This window comes from Eutrema salsugineum, unplaced genomic scaffold (assembly GCF_000478725.1).
Source record: "Eutrema salsugineum unplaced genomic scaffold, Eutsalg1_0 scaffold_19, whole genome shotgun sequence".
NCBI lineage: Eukaryota > Viridiplantae > Streptophyta > Magnoliopsida > Brassicales > Brassicaceae > Eutrema > Eutrema salsugineum.
Window position 1 is genome coordinate 1,355,292 of NW_006256838.1, and position 20,907 is coordinate 1,376,198.

The window sequence follows — 20,907 nt, forward strand, 5'->3', positions numbered from 1 at the left end:
TGTTACATGTGTAGTAAGAAGTATGTAGAGATCTAGCCAACGCCACTGACAATAGGCTGGTAGGTTTAGTATGTTTAGGTAGGTTTACGGTTTAGCCAACGCTACTGACAGACTCAAAAGATATTGAAGACATCAACATCACAATTCTTAAACAACGAAATTGATAAAAATAAAATTAAAAGCCAAATTAGCACAAATTAGAATGATGCTTAAACGATCAGCTTTACAAGTCTGAACGATCAAATTTCAATATAATCTGGAATTATTCTCAATCCTTTCAAAAATAAGTCGAAAGCACAATTATTTTTGATTTAGCCTATGATGAAAAAATTGAGGCCGAAGTGACTACCCATTTTGGTATAGCTAAATTTCCTAACACAAATTTAAGTAAACATTTTAGCGACCATATCATAAAATGAGGACTTAAATTTACTGTTTATCACCTGTTTTTTGGAATCGGAATATATAAGAACGGACCAAAACGAACAGTTATCGTTTTCACTTGTGGTTTACAAATCTGGACATCTAAACAGAACCTTCCAAAGTAAATGCTTTGAACGAAAAAAAAAGAGCTAGAAGCTTAGACTAAAAGATATGTGTTTTTAGCCGGGTGACTGACCTAAATATTGTAATATTGTTTTAACAAGAGAATTACCAAACAGGTACTAGACATAAGATATTATGATGAAACGCAGCTCGCATGATATTGATATTTTGAGATAAGAAAGTGTAATAGTTGTTTCAAACTTTAAGTAATATAAATAATTCGATAATAATAATCGAAATCGAGGGTTCGATGTTAGATAGTTAGTAAATGATATGATATGAGCTTGGAATACAGTTCAAGCAAGAAGAATATTGGGAAAAAAAACTAATTAAAGTGATAAGACATTCCTTCTTCTTCATAGGTTGACACACTTTGGTCGCGTGCGCATGTCCTTTCTTTTTTTCTTATCAACTACAAAATTCTCAGATTTTTGCTAATACATTTTACAATCAGAGATATGAGACTTATATGCAGTTGATTGAACTAGTAATCAGAAAAATGAAAACCTATCATCCGAAAAATTCTAATACAAATGTTGTGATCTAAATGAACAAATGATCTTTGTGTTATGTGTTTTAAATGGTGAAATGTGTTTAGTGCATTCGGTACGTTTGAATGCCTTAGCATGAAAATATGTTCAGCATTACCAAATATGGTCGATGTTTAACATTATTAACTAAAAAGTACTTGCTTTATTCATTTACATAGATTGATTAGTTGAAGTTAGTTGGGGCGGAGATTTACAACAGTTTCTATTCCCAAAAAATATGATTTTGTGTGTTTTTTTCAAAGTTTAGCCTGGTTTTACAAATGTTTATAAACAGGAAACATGAAGAAACTCTGAGTCTAAATCTTATGATGTCAGAAATTTCAGAAACCCAAGCTTATTTGGGTGCCTTTCAAGCTAAGCTAAACATGTAACGTGATATATTTATGTTTTCTTATTCCACGAGGGGAAAATAATGACAAAATTCATAATTTTTATATATTATGTATATGGGGATGCATGCATGCAGGAAGATTAGAGTACATTGACATGTTTTTAATGAGTCAAATACATAAACACATCCATAAAACAATGGAAGTAGATATTTTAACATATTTTTAAAAAATTCTTATTAAATTTCTGATCAAGAGAGCGATTGCGGAACCAACCAGTCTTCAATCATAAGCATCCATTTTTTATGAATGCCAAACTATCAACAATTAATAATAAATAAAAAAAACACTATCAACAATTGATTGAGTTCCACTTTGCATAGAAGACAAAACATTTGCTTGGTTTTATTCTAAGAACCGGTAATGATTTACCAAAACTAATTAAATTAAAGCGGACCATAAAGACAGTTAGTTAATAAGCCATTTTGATTCTGTTTAGCTTCTTCATCCTTGATCAAATATTTCCCCAAAAAAACTAAATAAAACAAGGGTTCTGGTTAATTAATTATCTCTGAGTCAAACAAAAAAACTCAATTACAAAAAACAAAAAACAATGCTCTGTTTTTTTCCTCTGTTTTGATTTAAGTTTCATTGATGAAAAACTTGTTGATCTTCAGCAATAACCATGCGACTAAGAGGACTAGGTCCAAGCTTCTTCTTCTTCCTCATCTGATTTCTCTTCCTCACAATCTCCATCTGATCTCTCCTTCTTGTCTCCATCATCGCTTCTTCTTCCGCCGCCACGAATCTCCTCATCAACGCGTTCTCCTTCAACGATTTCCCTCTAAAAATCCTCCTCCCCGAATCAACGCTAATCCTCGCCGTCTCCGTCACCACCGGAAGAGGCTTCGACGGAGGATAGCTTGAGCTTCTTCTCGGCGGGACGTAATTTCGGAAAACGTCGTCGTATGGACCGATCGGAGCACAGAGACAAACCCTAGTGAACGAATTCGCGGCCACCTTCAGCGACGTGCATTTCCTCAGCTGTTGATAATTCGATTTGTTGACGGTGCTAGGGTTTCGCGACGGACGGATTTCCGGCGGAGATTTCGGGATTGTTCTCCAATTCGTCGCGAATCTCGCGATCGCCATTGTTCTCTGGTACCAAGGTTTTCTGTTTGCCATTATTACCTTTATGTCACACTCGCACATTCTTTTTTTTTGTTGGTGACTATAATTTGAAAATTACAAAGCGCAAAGAAAAAATGTAAATGGAGAAAGCTAATTTACAACTCCGAAAAATGGGGGTAATTTGAATTCAACAAGGAAACTAATTACGAGGTAGATTTTGGATTTTTATTTATTTACCAATTATGGATCTGCAGTAACTATCTTTCATTATTTTTAGACAGTTGTGTTCTTTCTGACAACGATAAAAAATTATTCTGAATAAACAAAGCGGCATTATTATGGTAAAAGAATATATTAGCACTGTACATTTTTTTTTTACATGATTCGTATCTTTCTAGTAACAGTTATGGTCGTTTTCAAGAAACAAACAGTAGGCTGGCGACACAACAAGAGAGAACAAACAGTAGATAATGGCGATGGCCCAATCTTGGCCCAATCTAGGTTACAAAGTTTTATCACTATTTGATCATGATAACTAAGAATCAAAGATGCCTTCAGATTCATCAAATAATAAAATAAGGCATTATCTTTTTGTCGTCAAAATAATTATTTTTGCAGTCTTCATTATCAAAGGAAGTAAGGAACCACAGTGAGTGTGAAGAATGAAAATTGGGACTTGTTGTATATATAATATATGGTTTGGAAGTTGGAAACATAACTTAGGTAAAACATGGGGATTAGTGGCAAAATTTGTTTAATTATGTAAGAATTTAATATAGAGCCCTGAGAATATGCTTATCTCCTAGTTGTATAATGCAAGAATGAGAATGTGATCTGGTATTTACGTTTTCTTCACAGGAAAAAACACCGCTCAGTTACTTAATTGTGTGAGTGTTTATTAAACTCTGATTGATTTTTGAAGCTTGTATTAACACAAAATGGAAAAAAAGAGAGTAAGGAGTGATAAAAGGAGTAAATTAGTATGCATATACCTTGCAGGTGAGGTCTTTGAATCTTGCATGAAACAGAAGAAGAGGAAGAGTGAGTAAGTGGATGATTGATAGAGATATATCCAAGCGATAGGGAAGAAGACGACGGAGATATTTTTCATCTGCCCAATGCAAATTTTTGAGAGTTTTAGAGAGGACAGAGAGAGAGAGAGAGAGAGAGAGAGAGAGGGAGGGAGAGAGAGACCGAGGGAGAGAGTGCGAGTTAAACAATTGACTAGCTTTTTTCCTCTTTATTTCATTCTTTAAGTGTAGCTGTTTTCTCTTCTCTCTCTCTCTCTCTTGCTTTTACAGTCATATGAGTCTTGAAGTTTTGGAGAGAGAGAAAGATAAAAGATTCAAAAATTGTAAAGAGAAAGTGAATGAAATTGGTGCTTTTAATGCAATTACCATAGTCCTCATGATCCACTTTCAATGGATGCCTTTAAGGAGTGTCATCAAACTCATACGAGCTTTGATTCATATTTTTCATGTTAGTTGTATTCAATTTTCTTAGCCGAATTGTTGTTGTCTAATGGACTAATGGTTTCGTTTATTCATAAGACTAAAATTGTGAAACTCATCATGTTAATTTATAGGATTTAAATTTGAGAAGCAACAACTCTAGGTTATAGGATTTATCCGACAATTTACTTTAATTTCTTTCTATTAAAATCCAATTCTTATTTTGAGCTTGTCATTTGAAAATCCAAGCATCTTCTCCGGGTAATCTTATCAATTCTTGTGTAATAACTGAGTTCTTCCTAATCTTTACTTGAGCTCATCCTCATACAATTAATGTAGATTTCTAATAATATTAAATGACTACATAGAATATAATATATGGGCATAATTAAGAAAGGGATTAAGTGTTGGATTAATCATGTTAACCTCATGGGACCAACTTCTTTTAAATGATGATTAATATGGGCATGCATCATAGTTAGAGCATTTATTAGCTTTCACATATTTACTAATATTTACATTATGTAACCATCAATAATTTTTGTGAAGTCAGAAATATTTCACAGATAGATAGTATAACTAATCATGGTTCTCAATATGTTATGGTGGGTGGTGTAATATCAAGAACCTCCAAAAAGCTGCTACAACATTATGATTGGTCATGTTGGTTTTGTAAATTAATTTAAATTATTCAATACCCAGCAATTATTTAACAAACAACTAAAGCTGAAATTTAAAGCTTTTTCTATATCTCTTTAATTTTTTGGGATGATCAGAATCAGATTAATTTCCACTTGAAGTAGGGACTTTTTGAGTATCACCCACCAAGGGCACATGATAGGCCACCAAGGCTACACAAAGAATCCACCTTCATACTTTCTCTTCTGATAATAAATAAGCTCTATTTTCTTTTAAAATTGATCATGAACTCGTGAAGAAGCGCATAAAACGAACGAATAAATTAAACTTGTCAAATATTAAATATGCGTTCTTATTCATCAAATAAATTACTGCGTAAATTATCCTCTCATATAATAAAAAATACAATTTTCTCTATTTTATACAATAAAAACGTAAGATCAAGGAAATGAATCTTCACCTTTTCCCTTTTATTTTGTTGGTTACTGTTTTTTAATTGGTTTATGTTGGGTGATTCTTCATTGCTTGTTCAGCAATTTTTCCAGTCAGGAATTGAAGGAGAGTGAAACCAAGAAGATGATGTTTATGCCCGAAAGCATTAACTTTCGTATGTTCTTCGAACCAGACTAATATTTCATAAAAGATGTTTTCAAAAATGATAACAGAACTACAATCTAAAAGCTTTTATACCCAGTTTGCGTCTTCTCTCTAACTTTTCATCAACATCACAAAACAAAAAAGAAGTTACGAAAATGATATGAAAAAAAGTTACATGTTCTGTAAACAGTAAACACATAATCTGTAGAAGAAGGAATAATAAAAAAAAAAACTTTCAGAAACAAGAAACTGAAGTAGAAAGCGTCATCGTCATTTAGGGAAAGTTTAAAATATGCATTTCCTCGGTGCGCATAGATTGTGATGAAAGTACCCAAGCAGAATCTCTATGATGCATTACCGGAGACAGAGAAATGGAAAGTTTCTGGGATTGAAGCTCTTCCTCTGTAACTGATTTGAAGAAAGACTGTTCCGAAAAAGCTTGCTGAGTTTTTTTTCATCAATCACTGGCTTTCAGGATCACTGAGATGTTTCTTGCACCAAGAACTAGCTTTACGTTCTCCACATCTTGTCCTTTTGTTCCTAGGAACAACAAGCATCTCAGAAGCTAAACATGTTCTAAGAACCGAATCTTCACGGCTTAGTAGCACCAAAGATTTCTCTTCTTGGTGATCTTGTTCTGTTTCTTGAGTTTGTTGCAATGGTGGCACGCTTGTTCCTTCTCCTTCCTCTGATTTCTCAGCTTCTTCATGGCAACTAGTTTCCATCAAATCAGCGTTCATTTCTTCAGCCACTCCATTTCGAATCAAGATATTATCCAGAATCTGCAATTAGTTGAATCAGACAAGAGACAAAATGAAAGATGATGTTTGAAACATGGCCAAGGTAGTTTCCAAAACTTACATCTTCACAAGAATCTCCAATTTGGGGATGATGTAACGTAACATCTGCATCGGCGAATAGACCAACACTACTTTCGATTATGTCAGGAATATGAAACGCATCTCCATAGCTCGAAATCACTCCTTCCGATGAGAAAACTAAATCTCCAAGAACATAATCCGGCATATGCTGAGAAGAGTGGTAAATTGCTCCAATGGAGATCACATCTCCTCCAGCAGAAACCGTAGGGCTAGGCGCAGAACTTGCAGCAAGAAGGCTCAGGTTCTCTGAGGAAGAGAATCTTGCTGCGTTCTTAGACATCACAACATCAACTTGGCTTTTCAATCTATGAACCTGTGAATGTACCAGCTCGATTTTCCAAAGAACCTCTTCTAAGAAACTATCTCCTTCTCGGTGATCGAAAAGTGAGTCATCGTCATCTAAATCTACCCGGTTCTTTGAATCAATCCGTGAATCTTTCGCAGCTGTCCATGACGAAAGAACAATCAATACATCAAAACATCGACAGTCTTTAAAAAAATATGACGCATTATCAGAGTTTTAGTGAACATACCACCAAAGTCATCAGCCACTGCCATTCCATCTGAGCTCAATCTCTTGGTCTCTGCAACAAAAACCGAAACAGTTAATGAATGATATGCTCAAACCAAGACAGAGATAAGGAGTTAACACTGTTACGTAATAGTCGCTTACCGATATAAGAAAAGAGGTTATGATGGGACATATATGAAGTTATATCATCTGTACTCTCAACCTTCTTACGCTTTCTTCTCCTCTTTGCTGCTCTTTTTCGGTAAGACGGATTAGAAAAAGGCAACGACTTTATCCCCTCGCCACAAGTTTCCAACATAGATGGATCAATATTAGCTCCAAGCTTTTCTTGATCATATGTTTCAAGCTCTTTCGGATATTCTAATGCTCGAGACTCTAACTCCCTAATTCTTAACTCAACCCACTTGGATCGCCACATCAGTGGCCGGATAAAGCTCTTCCAGTGATTTGTTAGCCTTTTCTTCCTAGAAAGACACACAAAAGAGACAGAAAAAGAGATAAACTTTTTAAAAAAACATCAAGAAAGCAATGGAGAAGAAGGAACTCAAACTGGATTTAGCAGAAAACACACCTGAAATGAAAAATGCTGCTAAAAGAATCATAAGCAGGTCCCAAGTCGGTTTCATCCCAATAATGAGATTCAACCTCAGCATCTTCGTTTAGTCCATTAAACAACATGTCAGCATCCTCAGATGCAGTGTCAGAAAACGAGCTTGAATATTCAGTAGCGTTTGGGTCCTCATCCGCGGTAGATATGTTGTTGTCATCAGATACAACTACATCAACATCCAATTCCTCACCACCAGAAACTGAAGTCACAGTTTCGTCACTTGTATTAGCACTGGTGAGACCACATTCTTCATGCTCTCCTGCAGGACTCTGCTCTTTCTTTGGCGATAGTGCATCAAATTGTTTACTTTCTTGATTGAGCTCCATATGTGGTTCACAAACAGTCATCACAACTGATTACACATATTTCACATTGGAACCTACCCTGGTGATGCTCCTTGATGAAGTTACCTGGGGATGCAAGACTGTGAGTACATATGCTATAACTTACAGTTTAATAAATATCACACTCAGATTGCAAAGTAAAACTAATCAAGCCAGATAAAATCTTAGTATAGAGCACTTTTTCCACACAAATTCTTTTCAAACCACTCCAGACGAAATCCTATTTGCTATAAATCCAAGAATTTCCCCTCTAAACAAACTAAAAATCAGGATTTTCATTAGCTAAGCACTCAAATATATGATTCCAAAAGACAAAGCTGTTGGCTTCCTTTATTCGTAGTTAAAGCAAATTCTTTTATGTAATCTAAGGAGAAGCAAAACGTTAACACAGCCTTAGTTCGGTGTACTGATCCTTACCGGTTCGATTTAGCAGCTGCCTATATCACTAGTAATCTAAAAGCTCGAACCTTTTGGGACGTAACCGACTTCAATTCAGCACAATTATGCTCAAAGCAGCTCAAAAACATTACAAGAATGAATCACAGAAACAACAAAAGCTAGCCCATAACTAATAACGGAGCTGGAGCTCGCATGGCAGCAACAGCAAGGAAAGAAAAAGTCAAGACATTTGCAACCAAACTAAGCAAAGAAAATGAGTAAGAATTCAGAAAGAACACAAACCTTATAGTTAAATAAAAGAATGAAGATAGAAGAGTTAGAGAGATGGTGGGATTACCTAGTGAGGTTTGAGGGGAGGGTTTTGCGGCGAGAAGAGAGTGAGAGAGAAGAAGAAGAAGAATGTGTAAAGGCACTTAAAAAAACGTCTACTGATCAAAATCTATTTATACCTCAATCAAAAAACCTAAACGGGGTCCTTCCCTCTCTATCTGTCTCCTTTGTTTTCCACGTGGCGTCCTTTCATTCGGTTCCTCTTCAGTTAAAACCACTTGTTCAACACCGAACCGAACAAATTTAACTGATTTATTCTAAATCTAAATTATGGATCATTATCCGGTTTACTAGGTTATAGAAATCATATCTTTTGTATACTGGATTCATTTTTAATCTCATATACAGAAATATAAGACACAGGTTTCTGTAATTATTTTTCTCGATTAAAATATATAAATACAGTTACTTACTTGTTTTCTTTTGTTTCATAATTCTAAATTAACTAAAGTAAATTAGAATAATATGTATAAAGAATATCATTGAAGCAACACAAAAGCAAAAACTTATACAAACCATATTTTTCAGTCCATTCGGGAACATCCGATAAATTCTAAACCATATTTTAGTTAGACCAAAATTTGATTGACGAGTTTATATCACATTTTAGAGCAAAGACTAATCAAATATCCATTTCTTGTGGACATTGAATTTCATTATCAAAATTCGAAACTTTTTTACGTTTGGATTGACATTTTCTTTTTCAACGAAGGATGCATTATAGTAACTAATAAAATATCAAAAAACATTGAACCAATTAATAAAGCTAAGAACTAATTTGAATCATATTTTAGTTAGACTCATTTACATGTTTATATCGGATTTAAAAGCATAGACTAGATAAAATAGTTCATTTAATTTCGATATAAAAATTTGACTCATTATTTTATCCGTTCGTATAAGCCAAACTTAAGGGAATTAGTTTGCTAGTTTGGATTTGTTCACCTTGATTGGGTTCAAAATTGATTTACGTTAAGCTTTTTTATATAGTTAATGTAGTTTGAAACTTTTGACATGGATTCATCTATAATAATAGCTTTATTATCGAATCAAGAAAATTGTAGTTCAAGTAGCTTTTCAAATAGTAGTTATATGATAGTTTATGACCATTTATTCGCGAAGAAAAATTCAAAAGAGACTTAAAAGAAAAAGAAGAAAATACTTACTGTATTGTATACATAAACGAACCATGACAGATTTTATAACTTTCAGTTTAAAAGTCTACGGTTCTACGGTTACTGCTATTTACGTTCGAAAACTTATAATTTCCAGAACTACCCTCGCATCGACCTCACACTCCTCTAGTTCTCGGGCCAGTAACTGTTTACAGTTTCAAGGGCAATTCCGTAAACTCAGTCTCCACAACTAATTTATCAGTTTCTTTCTTCTTCCAAAGGTCCTTTTTTTTTTCTCTCTCTCTGCGATTGTCCTTTTTTGACTCACTTCTTCTCAAGAAGGCGAAGTTTCTCTTCTCTTCAGAAATGGAGATTCTCTGTCGCGTGATCAGCCGGAGGATAAATCCCTAGACCTTATTGATTTGCGAATTTCTTTTTTTTTGTTCTTCATTTTACTCAATATTGATCGAGATGGTTGAGTCGGCGGTGGAGTTTCTGGTACCGTCGTCGTGGGAGATTGAGGTTGCGGTGTTCGCTTCGGCTTTCTTGATCGCTTCTTATTGGCTCTTCGCTTATAGAAGCGGCGGAGATGACGAAGCCGGTGGTGTGGGATTTGATCGGTCTCGCCTCTTGCATAATTCTGATTCCGGTGACGCCATCTTTGACAAAGACAAGGTTTAATTTGTTTTTCTCCTTTTTTCAAAATTGGGCCTTTATTCATTAGGTAATAGCTTGATAAAACTCGAATTTGGGTGCTCAATGGATTTGATGGAGTAATTTCCCAATTTTTTGACTTGCAGTTGTGCACTTATTTTTGTAGATAGGACAGTTGAGAGGAGACACTCAAACAAATGCTGCTTATATCATCAAGGTATGTTCTGTCTTTGTGTGTGTGAAACTGGTTCTCATGTATGATTCGTCTGCTTGCTTGTCTGGGGGATTCTGAAAATTATGTTGGATATTAACATTGCGAATCATTTTGTTTATTCTTTCTCTGCCAGGTGGAACTGCTGGCTGCTAAGAATCTCATTGGCGCTAACTTAAATGGAACATCAGATCCTTATGCTATTGTAAATTGTGGATCAGAAAAGAGATTCAGGTTTGTTAAAAAATCTTTTCTTTTTTCCATTTGTTTTTTGTTTAGATGTCACAATTTGTAAAGAAGAGCATGTGAGCTACTTTTTTTGTGTGTCATTTTCTTTCTTTCTCCTTTACGCGTCTTATAGCTTCCTCCCAACAACCACTATCCATTGAAAGAAAGAAAAAAACGTATATTGGTAGTTTGGTTGTTGAATATGACACTTTAATTTGTCTAATATATATCTCTTTGGTTGTTGTAGTTCTATGGTCCCTGGCTCGAGAAATCCAATGTGGGGTGAAGAGTTCAATTTTCCCACTGATGAGCTTCCTGTTAAGGTGATAATCTTTTACAACTTTAGTATGCTTCAGGACTCAGTGGGAAAGTATTTGCTTACTTATGAACTAGTAAAGAATACTGAAAAATACTTCTTTGAAATAGGCATATAGATTTGATTAGTTTGGATGCAAAACATGCACCTCTAGACCACCTTTTATATGTTAACCAGATACTTTTTCAAACATTTATCATATGTTTTGCTATGGCAGATCAATGTAACAATTCATGACTGGGATATCATTTGGAAAAGTACTGTCCTTGGCTCAGTTACTATAAACGTTGAACGTGAAGGCCAAACGGGTCCACTGTGGCACTCATTAGATAGCCCATCTGGGCAGGTATGTTTATTCCTAATTACTTCAGGCCTTCTTATTTCTTTATAGGCTAATCCAATTTTTTTTTGTTAGGTTTGCCTAAACATTAATGCGATCAAGCTACCCGTGAATGCTTCTAGGTAATTCGCAAGTTCTACTTCAATTTATGTATCAGCTTTGTGTTTCTTGTTTAGATTGTGCTAAATGTCTTGTGGTCCATGACAATTGGTAGATAACTTTAAGAATATCTATAACCGTTTTTTCACAGATGAAAGAAAAAATCTGAAATTTGTTGTTCTACTAAACATGATATGGCATTTGGCTGGTTTTTCATTTTCAATGGAACTACACCCCCGGTTACATCACTTGATAACACGTAGCCGTTGTGGTTTAAGACTTTTTATTTCATTGGTAGGGCTATAACTGGATATGCTGGAGCCTGTAGAAGAAGGGTCACGTTAGATCAGCAAGGCCCAACAATTGTGCATCAAAAGCCAGGGCCTCTGCAGACGATATTTGATCTCCTCCCTGATGAGGTTAGTTAATCAGTAGTCAGTACTATATTATTGTAGTAATCTCATCATACTCTTGACTTTGTGCAACTTTCCGTAGGTTGTTGAGCACAGCTATTCATGTGCCCTGGAGAGGTCATTCTTGTATCATGGCCGAATATATGTGTCTGCGTGGCACATATGTTTTCACTCCAATGTTTTCTCTAAGCAAATGAAGGTTAGTGCTTCTATAAGTGTAATAACTACATTCTGAGTTCTATGAATCAATGGTTAAAACTTCCACCGCATCACAATTTGCAGGTAGTTGTACCTCTGGGAGATATAGATGAGGTACTACTCTTTTCTTGACCACTCAGAATTTCTGTTGATTTAAACTGATAACCAGAAAAATCATATAAAGAAATTTATTTGGTTATTATAGATTCGTAGAAGTCAACATGCATTGATAAACCCAGCTATAACAATCATACTACGGATGGGCGCTGGTGGACATGGTGTTCCCCCTCTTGGGACTCCTGATGGTTAGCTATTATGTTTGATATTAGATTTTTATGTGTTATATCAACTTCCATGCCTTCTTTATATTCAGAAAACACCTTTTTTGTTAGTTCCTGCACAAGCCAGCGAGAACATTTCCCATTTGATTCCTGGACTAGCCTTTTGCCTGTAGGACCAAAGCTTTTGGAGTTTTCATCTGTAATGGTGCCTTGTTATGTTTATGTCTTTGTGAAATTCCTTCTTTATTTCAGGTAGAGTGAGGTATAAATTTGCATCGTTTTGGAACAGGAACCATACACTAAAAGCATTGCAGCGTGCAGTTAATAATTATCATGCAATGTTAGAAGTTGAGAAGAAGGTCTCTCTCCATTTTTATATCAATTATGACTTTATGCTTGATAAAGCTATCAAATATGATGTGATTGCCTGAAATATGTTTCATCTCTTTGGTGGCTTCTTACCCTATAGGAGAGAGCAGAATCTGCCTTACGTGCTCATAGTAGCTCTGTAAGGACAGGTGCTAAACCACAAGTTAAAGCTCCTGAAGATACTGTAGCTATACCTGTAAAGTTTCAGGCTTTCATCAAGGAAGAAGTACTTGTCGGCATTTATAATGTAAACCATTCGTTTTATCTTGTTAGTGCTGTAGTTGTTTGAAACTATTGTCTCAAAACTTTATGCATAATACACTTGTATGCAGGATGTTTTTGCCAGCACACCTGAGCAATTCCTGAAAGTCTTGTTGGCTGATGATTCCACTTATACTAATGAGTACAGATCTGCACGGAAGGATAAAAATCTCAATGTAAGTTTAGCATGAATATTTACATCATTATACATAGGGGCTTTTTGGCGGTTTCTACAGTGTTGATCACACATGCTTTGAAGCTGCACTCTTTAGACTAGACTTCTCAGGAACTTCATTGTTGTCAATGTTGAACTTTCAGATAGAGCCGTGGCATACTGCTGAAGAATATGATGGTCAAGTTAGAGAGATTAAGTTCAGATCCATTTGTAATAGTCCTATGTGTCCACCAGACACTGCTGTGACGGAATGGCAGCACGTTGTTCTATCACCAGATAAGAAATTGCTGGTAAGAAATCTATTCCCGTGTAAGATAGTAATTGCTAATGTTGTTTAGATTCTACAAACTAATTGAAAAAAAAGAAAAAATTATATCCCATCTATGATACTCATATCTTCCCTTCAGGTTTTTGAAACTGTGCAACAGCCACATGATGTTCCTTTTGGTTCTTACTTTGAGGTACGTTACCTTTATGAGTAAAATCTGGTTCTGAGTATCAATCTCTTTGCAATCCATCATTCAACTTTCGACTTGGAATGCTTCTTTATGCTGTTTCTATCAGGTCCATTGTCGATGGCGTTTGGAATCTAAAGAGGAGACTTCCTCTGTAATAGATATAAGAGTTGGTAAGTAATTCGGGGTATTCCTAAAGAGTGCGAGTAAAACTTGCAATGGCACATTGTATGAAAAGATCTCGTGGCTTCATCTACAGGTGTACATTTCAAGAAATGGTGCTTGATGCAATCGAAGATTAAAGCAGGAGCAATTGATGAGGTTAGTTTATGTCCTTGATCCGATCGACCAGTTTAAGAAACCGCCAGAGTAGATTTATCTTGATACGTTTCTTTTTCTACACAGTACAAGAAAGAAGTGGAAGTGATGCTAGAAGTGGCATTGTCGCATCTCAAGTCACACTTGTCCTCAAGCAGCTGTCGCGATATAGATAACAACTCTGCTTCGTTACCTCCAATAGCAGAGAACATAAGCTAAAACCTATTTACCAAAAGTCAAAAAGCTTCTCAAATTATCCATCCTCTAGTCTAAGTTCTTCTACCATCAATTTTTCTCTCTCTATTTACAGGTTAAAATGTACATGTAGTAACTATTGTTAGTTGATTGCTGTTTACAGGGGCTTGTCTGATTTCTGGTACTTCTGACAGATAACAAAGAAATGAAAAAAATTTGGGTTCTCTCACAATTCTCTGTATTGGTAAATACTGCAGAAAATAAAATACTCACTACTACGTTATTTCAATTTTGCAATTTCAAACACAGTATGGAATCGGATTGATCATGAGTTAAGCCATAAACCTTCTGAAATCTTATTATAAACCATATGGAACAAGACAAAATTCAAACATTGCAGTAAAACATTTGAAGCCTGAATGTTTGTCCAAGTCACAGCAACTTGGGATTTTGGAAATATAGATAATGATGAATCCTGATACTTCCAACATTCGATTCGAATCAATTCGAGAGCTAGGAGGGAAGAAAACCCGCAATCTATTTCTCAGGAAAGACTCAGAATTTGATAGCGGTTGTCCACGTGCCTTGAACACTCGGGTATTTAGTCACATGTCTAGTCCTCAGTTTAACCACTTTCCTTCCCAACGAGTTCCTCAGCCTTGTTGCATTCAGAAGCACTTCTTCAGGATCCATGTTCTTCACACACACCACCCTTTCATTTCTGTTCCCTATGAATCGTATGTAATCAGGAGCCGTTATATGCAGTTGCATTGCCTGTAACGATAAGAGGTAAAATGGAGAAAAAAATTCATACTGTATATGCCCTTCAAATAAGGATGTTGTCCCCGTGAAAGCTCGGTAACCACTTCGAGCTGCGGATTTTTCTCTATTAGTGCAGGTAATTCTGATTCCATAAAGGCTCTGTATAACAACAATACATCAATAGTTCTTATCAAGAAAAGAAAATTACCATCAGAATGAACAGAAGAAAATGCTCAGTGCCTAACTATGAAATGGTAACTATTCATTACCGGAAACCACAGGAAAACATCAACGAGAGATAATGGTCCAAAATTTCGAAACATGAAAAGCGGTTTTGCCTCACAAATTACTATATTCAGACTCCCATTTCGTATAATTAGTTGGAAACTTCAAGTTAATACATGATATTTAATAGACAATCAGTTGAATACAAGGCTTCTGGATTACGAGGTTTAGGTCAAATAGTCCAGAATTTTTTACCTTATGCCTCTACTGCTACCTCCCCAGTTACAGTAGCTCACTACCAGCTTCTGGAGCTGCCATACTCCTCTAAGCGCCATCTCGTGAAAGAAACCTAGCAACAACTTCCACTTTTAATACTCAGATTGCAAAACAGAATCATAGATAATATCTTAGATTGCAAAACAGAATCTTATCGGTTTCCTTTCAATCACACGCAATTCTAATTGCCATTAATCCGAGAATTGCCACTCTAAACAAACCAGAAATCAGGATTTTCATTAGCTGCGCATTCAAATGTAGATTCTAAAATACAAATCTGTTGGCTTCGTCTTCATAGTTAAAGCAAAATCTTTTATGTAATCTCAGGAGAAGCAAATCAGTAACACAGCCTTAGCTCGGTCTACTGATCCTTACTGGTTCGATTTAGCAGCTGCCTATATCACTAGTAATCTAAAAGCTCGAACCTTTTGGGACGAAACCGACTTCATTTCAGCACAATTATGCTAGAAGAAGCTCAAAACCATTAAACGAAGGAACAAAAAAATCTAGCCCATTACCAATAACGGAGCTGGAGCTCACATGGCAGCAACAGGATGAAGAAAAAAAGTACAGAAAAATAAAAAAAGTTAAAACATTTGCAACCAAACTAAGCAAAGAATATGAATAGAAGAGTTAGAGAGATGGTGCGATTACCTATTGAGGTTTGGGGTTTTTGCGGCGAGAAGAGAGTGAGAAAGACGAAGAAGATCGTGTAAAGGTACGTAAAAACCTAAACGTAACTGGTTTTCTCGGTTATGTTGAATTTCTTCTTTTTCGGTTTTATTATGAACCGAAATTAAACAAAACTACAAAACCAGTCAGTTTCATCAAACCAAACTTAAATGTCATCATTGTCATAATTTCCCAATTTAATATCTATTAAAACATTTTACTTAACTTAACATATAGCTATTTTTTTGTCGTAACATATAGCTATTAATTTCCAGATTTTATATTTTTATCAATTTTAATATAATTATTTTATTTATATATCTTATTATATAAAGAAAAATAATTAAAAGTTATTCTAAACACGTAGAACATTTTTATACGGTACAAACCCACATATATGTGGAAACTTATCTAGTTTAGTTAGATGTAAATCTACTCACTCATAACTCATATAACACATGCAATCTAAAATCAACTTATTTGGCTTTTATTTATTTCCTTTTAGTAAATCTTTCTAATTAAAATATATAGATATTTTTTTTTTCATTTCTGTTTAAGTTTTCTTGGGTTTTTGCAAAAAGAAGTATATCTCCAAAAAATTCCAGATTCTTCATTTATTTCACTTATTATAATTATCACTTTCTTTGTAGTTAATAATTTTTTGCTAATACAAATCCATCTATATATAAATCTTAGTGTGATGTAACTTGTTTCTATCATAAAACCTCGTCCATAAAAAAAATTATGATGCAACTTCCGTGGGAATTGGAGGAACATATACTCTCTCTGATCCCACCAAAACCTCTCGCTCGATTCAGATCCGTTTGCAAACGATGGAACTATCTTTTCAACGACATGAGGTTCGTAAACAAACATTTGGCTCGTGCCCGTCCACACTTCATCTTGCTTTCCAAATCAAATATTTGTTCGGTGGACGTTAATGATCTTGACGGTGATCCATCTATAGAGTTGCATAACTTACCCTATGATATTCCCGGTTACGAACCTTCAATGCCTGTGAGAGTTGAATATTGCGACGGGTTATTGATTTATTTTACATTTTACGGGACCGGTATTTGCAACCCATGGTTGAGACAGATTAAATGGATCAAAGCCAAATGTCACGCAGATGAATTCAATGGGATGGGATACGAAAATAGTAGAGTACTCGATAATAAGCAGTACAAGATTCTTGAGTCTGATATCTATAGCAATACAAGCATGAAAGTTAGTATAACTGATTTTGGATACGATGATGCATGGAAATCATACGAGTTTGCATCCATCAACTGGAAATTATATAGTTCACAAAATAGTGTATCCTTGAATGGAACGTTGTATTGGGTTGCTATTTATTATCATGACTGCGAGCCACATGAGCTTTTTATTCAAAGCTTTGATTTTTCCACGGAGAGATTCGCACCATATTGTATGTTGCCTAGTGAAAACAAAGCCGGTCCATATGATGCTAGATCCCTTGCGGTTTTTAGGGGAGATGGGTTTTCGTTTTTAGAGCAAAACTATGAGACGAGGGATATAAAGATTTGGGTGACAAAAGAGAAGATTCAAAATGGGATCAACGGAAAAAACGTAGAGTGGATGAGTTTCATGAATGTGTCAATTCCTGAATGGTCGAGTTTAAAAGTCAGCGGCCGATTTCCGCCAAGTTACTTCATCGACGAGACAAGTTTTAGTCTCGTATTGTGTTGTCTTAACAATGAGGGAAAGACTTGCATCTACATTGCCAATAAGGGAGTTAATAAGTTTTATGAAATCAAGATAAATGATTTGGTTGAGACTCATCGTATTCACCGCACGTATTTTCCAAGTTTGATCCAAGTTCCTACGTTCACGATGAGCGGTAAAGAAGGTAAAACTGAGTCACGTTTTGTACTCCCTAGAGGGGTAGAAGCGAGCTATATGGAGTAGGAGGAAAAGAATGGGACGATGGCTTCTTCAACGCAGTGAAGAAAATAAGTGTAGCTAGGAGTAATTTTGTCGTGGTAGAAGAACCTGACGAAGTTGATACCGAGGGCATTGTAACTTATATGTATCTTCTCAACTCTTTCGTGGGCTCCATCATCCCAAATGGCTCCATAGTCTTCGGTGAGTACAGAACCAAATGGTCCCTCTTTCCATGGACTCATTTTTCTTTCTTTCTGTTTTCCTGAAAACATACATTATAATATAGTAGATCTCTTAATTAATAGCAATTTAAAAGAAATGAAGGAAGAAACTAAAAGTAAAGTAGGTGATCTGTCACCGTTTCGTTGCTTGGCTCTGAATCTGATTCAAAGTATTTGTGGTGATCGTTTCTTGAGTGTTGTGGGGACTGGAGAGGGATATATGTGTTTATATAGTGTTAATTTTTGGTACGGATCATTCTTACCCTTTTTTTTCATTTGTTATTGCTATAAAGTATTACTATTATTTGCCATGTAGTTTAATTTTCTATACATATGTTGTTAAAGAGTCCATGGTTTATAGACCATTAATATTTTTCTAGAAAATTGTTGTATGGGGGATGATGCAGTCACTTGCCTTAAACAGGTAAGAGAGAAGTGCTTTCGAAATCATTCAGGAAACTAAATATTTATTAGAGACCCTATTTACAAATATGCATGTAACCATGCATGCGCATCATTAAAAAGGATCCCATGTTAGTTTCCTGTAAAAAAAAAAAAAAATCAATAGTAATAATTAAGTAAGTTGGTGATTGAGATACTAGATGAACAGAATATCAAATCAACAAATAGAAAATGCAGTATTTAAAGATAATTAATAGCCAGAGTTTTAATATCTTACTGTTGTACCGATTGAATAATTTGATTAACTACGTAGGTTGGTTAATTATAATAACTTTGGTTGGATAAATTATTTCTAAATCCACTATTTAAATTTTTGATATCTGGTATATTTTTCATCAATTCTGACAGATTGGGTATAATTTTTTCTCACTACAAAAACAAAGAAACATGTAATGCGGCTATGTGTGGAGTTATATGCTCGGACACTTAGTATTTTGAAGTGAACTCGGCTCATATGCCTCGAACTGAGGTTTAGACTAAACGTTAAAAGCTTAGTTTTATTTTATTTTTAATAATAGAGCTGGATTAGATGAATAAAAATTCACGGACAATAAAAATATATAATATAGCTAAATTTGATACTTAGCTTTCATTTTTCAAATAGATAAATAAAATTTAAAATTTCTTTTGACTAGTTATATATATATTTTTAAGTTTATTCATAAGATGTCACATTTTTTTATATACAGGTGTGTTTTTATAACTACTGAAAATAATAAATACATGAAAAATGTTACCTTGAAATGTAAAATGATGAGAGCACTGACTACCGTAAGAAGCCATTTGCTTAAAAAAAAATAACAGGGTAATACATTTATGGATAGCAACAGTGTTAAAAACAACTTTTTTTTTTTTGTGGTAAAATTAAAAAGATCGAACTTGTTACAATCAAAGAGCTGTAATCTACGTCTAAAGTCATGACTCACTTTACCTACCGTCTACTCACGTAAATTCGACTCACAACATCATCACACTATATATGAGTGTACAAAAAATGCTAACCACATTTTTTTAAAGTGTCTTAATTTGAAATTATTGCCTTTTGTAAATGGAGCTTGATTATCTATATATGCAATACCTTTACGTAAAGTGTATAACATTGGTTTATTGTTTTCTATTTACAGAACTTGAAGAACCAGCAACAATTACATATTTTTGCCGACCATTAGTTTTGTTGGTTCACAGAATATACGAAAAAGCAGTAAGAAAGGTTAAAAAATAATTCAGCATGTTGAAACAAGACATCCTAAACAATTCGCTTTCTGTTTTTCATTTTATGTATCTCGGGTAATATCTCAAGTTTTACACTTATTAGTCTGGTTTTATTTCAAATTAATAAATTGAAAACTTTTTTTGATGAATTAATCGGAATGATCATCACCATTGTATCTTACAGCTTTGTGATGTAAACTCCGAAAGAATTTGAAAGTGGAGCACATGTTTTCATTACTCTTGTCATGTTAATTAGTCATAACTTTTTGGGATGCTGTACAAAATATTTTCCAAGTGTCTCAAAAGTAAAAAAAAAGTGAAAACGGTTGTTTGGCTGTAACTGAAAGCCATACGTTTCTACTCAATTTCGATTAGTGAATTAATTAATTCTTTTTTGTTGCTTCTAACAAATAGTTTTTTTTTTTCCCGTAAATGATCATAGTTTCAGACCTTCAGTGGTACTTTATACTAAATTTTCCCACGATTTCACCTACTAGAATATAATTACTTTCTGCCTAATTTAGTAATAAAATATAATAAACTTGAGAACAATAAAGCAACTGCGCATCATCTCCATGAGACTATCTCCATTGATTTAAAACTTATTTCGGAGATCTAAACAATTAAATATTAATATTTCTATATATATAATATAATTATATAACTAAATTTTAATTTTAAAATTAAAAACTACCCAATAAAAAAATAACATCTGTAAAACCCTTAAACAATTAGATACTAATTAACTTACTAGGTAGACACATGCATTTGCACTTTCCCAATGTCTTCACAAGACGAAGTAGCTAGCTCTTTTTTCGCCTTGCAATCGGCGCTGCTTCCACAATCTGGAGGTAACTTGCTCGCCATCTTAAGTGCGATGGATTGTTTGTTTTAAAATGTGTTTCTTGCTTTATGTCTCGGTTATTTAAAACAAACAGATAGAGTTATGTATGCTCCACCGACTCTGTCATTGTCCGTACATATTCAACTTTGACAAAGACATGATTATTAGTGTACGAGGTATACGAGGAATGGGAATATCTGGCCTGTGATATATGGGTCCATTGTCAGATTCTTATTTTCTTACAAAAATCAGTTATAATATTAATTAAATTGATATTAATATAGGGACGTACGGCCATTTATTTTTTTTTTACCAAATATTACTCTATTTTTTACCAAATTTTACTCTCTTTTTACCAAA

The 20,907-nt window shown here is 34.6% G+C and overlaps 5 protein-coding genes across 7 annotated transcripts; 2 read left to right on the forward strand and 3 right to left on the reverse strand.

Annotated features, from left to right (window-relative positions):
• Window positions 1–1,959: 1,959 nt before the first annotated feature.
• On the reverse strand, window positions 1,960–3,718 carry LOC18020225. Its single transcript, XM_006402603.2, has 2 exons — window positions 3,550–3,718; window positions 1,960–2,600 (listed from the first exon to the last, which is right to left on the reverse strand). Exons 1-2 carry the CDS (start codon window positions 3,666–3,668, stop codon window positions 2,075–2,077), a joined length of 645 nt encoding a protein of 214 aa, XP_006402666.2. The 5' UTR covers window positions 3,669–3,718; the 3' UTR covers window positions 1,960–2,074.
• Window positions 3,719–5,400: 1,682 nt separating this feature from the next.
• Window positions 5,401–8,425, reverse strand: LOC18020228. The gene is made up of 6 exons (XM_006402604.2): window positions 8,348–8,425; window positions 7,229–7,677; window positions 6,799–7,121; window positions 6,659–6,709; window positions 6,106–6,569; window positions 5,401–6,026 (listed from the first exon to the last, which is right to left on the reverse strand). The coding sequence occupies exons 2-6, from the start codon at window positions 7,612–7,614 to the stop codon at window positions 5,706–5,708; spliced, it is 1,545 nt and encodes a 514-aa protein (XP_006402667.1). The 5' UTR covers window positions 7,615–7,677; window positions 8,348–8,425; the 3' UTR covers window positions 5,401–5,705.
• A 1,321-nt stretch (window positions 8,426–9,746) lies between these two features.
• Window positions 9,747–14,190, forward strand: LOC18020229 (BAG-associated GRAM protein 1). 2 transcript variants are annotated; one of them, XM_006402606.2, is made up of 18 exons: window positions 9,747–10,130; window positions 10,276–10,326; window positions 10,457–10,554; window positions 10,796–10,871; window positions 11,082–11,210; window positions 11,280–11,326; window positions 11,602–11,722; window positions 11,799–11,915; window positions 11,999–12,028; window positions 12,120–12,219; window positions 12,448–12,554; window positions 12,665–12,811; window positions 12,897–13,001; window positions 13,144–13,290; window positions 13,408–13,461; window positions 13,565–13,628; window positions 13,715–13,776; window positions 13,861–14,190. In XM_006402606.2, the coding sequence occupies exons 1-18, from the start codon at window positions 9,927–9,929 to the stop codon at window positions 13,990–13,992; spliced, it is 1,791 nt and encodes a 596-aa protein (XP_006402669.1). In that variant the 5' UTR covers window positions 9,747–9,926; the 3' UTR covers window positions 13,993–14,190. The 2 variants fall into 2 exon arrangements, with proteins under 2 accessions (XP_006402669.1, XP_024012941.1); XM_024157173.1 differs by having other exon boundaries at window positions 9,749–10,130; window positions 10,256–10,326.
• A 110-nt stretch (window positions 14,191–14,300) lies between these two features.
• Window positions 14,301–15,985, reverse strand: LOC18020230 (54S ribosomal protein L51, mitochondrial). 2 transcript variants are annotated; one of them, XM_006402608.2, is made up of 5 exons: window positions 15,886–15,914; window positions 15,750–15,760; window positions 15,211–15,304; window positions 14,783–14,889; window positions 14,301–14,696 (listed from the first exon to the last, which is right to left on the reverse strand). In XM_006402608.2, exons 3-5 carry the CDS (start codon window positions 15,288–15,290, stop codon window positions 14,524–14,526), a joined length of 360 nt encoding a protein of 119 aa, XP_006402671.1. In that variant the 5' UTR covers window positions 15,291–15,304; window positions 15,750–15,760; window positions 15,886–15,914; the 3' UTR covers window positions 14,301–14,523. The 2 variants fall into 2 exon arrangements, with proteins under 2 accessions (XP_006402671.1, XP_006402670.1); XM_006402607.2 differs by lacking the exon at window positions 15,750–15,760 and having other exon boundaries at window positions 15,886–15,985.
• Window positions 15,986–16,736: 751 nt separating this feature from the next.
• On the forward strand, window positions 16,737–18,074 carry LOC112087136 (jacalin-related lectin 38). The gene is given in 4 exon segments (XM_024157147.1): window positions 16,737–16,759; window positions 16,821–17,547; window positions 17,626–17,820; window positions 17,823–18,074. Coding segments are annotated over 4 exon segments (1,197 nt in total).
• Window positions 18,075–20,907: the final 2,833 nt, after the last annotated feature.

Bases quoted from the DNA above. Each gene is read 5' to 3' on its own strand.
- LOC18020225 (XM_006402603.2), bottom strand. From the start codon at position 3,668: ATGAAAAATATCTCCGTCGTCTTCTTCCCTATCGCTTGGATATATCTC. The intron at 2,601-3,549 runs GTATATGCATAC...AATGGCAAACAG, and splicing joins TCAAAGACCTCACCTGCAAG to AAAACCTTGGTACCAGAGAA.
- LOC18020228 (XM_006402604.2), bottom strand. From the start codon at position 7,614: ATGACTGTTTGTGAACCACATATGGAGCTCAATCAAGAAAGTAAACAA. The intron at 7,122-7,228 runs GTGTGTTTTCTG...GTGTCTTTCTAG, and splicing joins AGCAGCATTTTTCATTTCAG to GAAGAAAAGGCTAACAAATC. The intron at 6,570-6,658 runs GTATGTTCACTA...CGTCATGGACAG, and splicing joins AGTGGCTGATGACTTTGGTG to CTGCGAAAGATTCACGGATT.
- LOC18020229 (XM_006402606.2), top strand. From the start codon at position 9,927: ATGGTTGAGTCGGCGGTGGAGTTTCTGGTACCGTCGTCGTGGGAGATT. The intron at 12,555-12,664 runs GTCTCTCTCCAT...CTTACCCTATAG, and splicing joins TGTTAGAAGTTGAGAAGAAG to GAGAGAGCAGAATCTGCCTT. The intron at 13,291-13,407 runs GTAAGAAATCTA...TCTTCCCTTCAG, and splicing joins CACCAGATAAGAAATTGCTG to GTTTTTGAAACTGTGCAACA.
- LOC18020230 (XM_006402607.2), bottom strand. From the start codon at position 15,290: ATGGCGCTTAGAGGAGTATGGCAGCTCCAGAAGCTGGTAGTGAGCTAC. The intron at 14,890-15,210 runs GTAAAAAATTCT...GTTGTTATACAG, and splicing joins GGTAGCAGTAGAGGCATAAG to AGCCTTTATGGAATCAGAAT. The intron at 14,697-14,782 runs GTATGAATTTTT...TACGATTCATAG, and splicing joins TTATTTGAAGGGCATATACA to GGAACAGAAATGAAAGGGTG.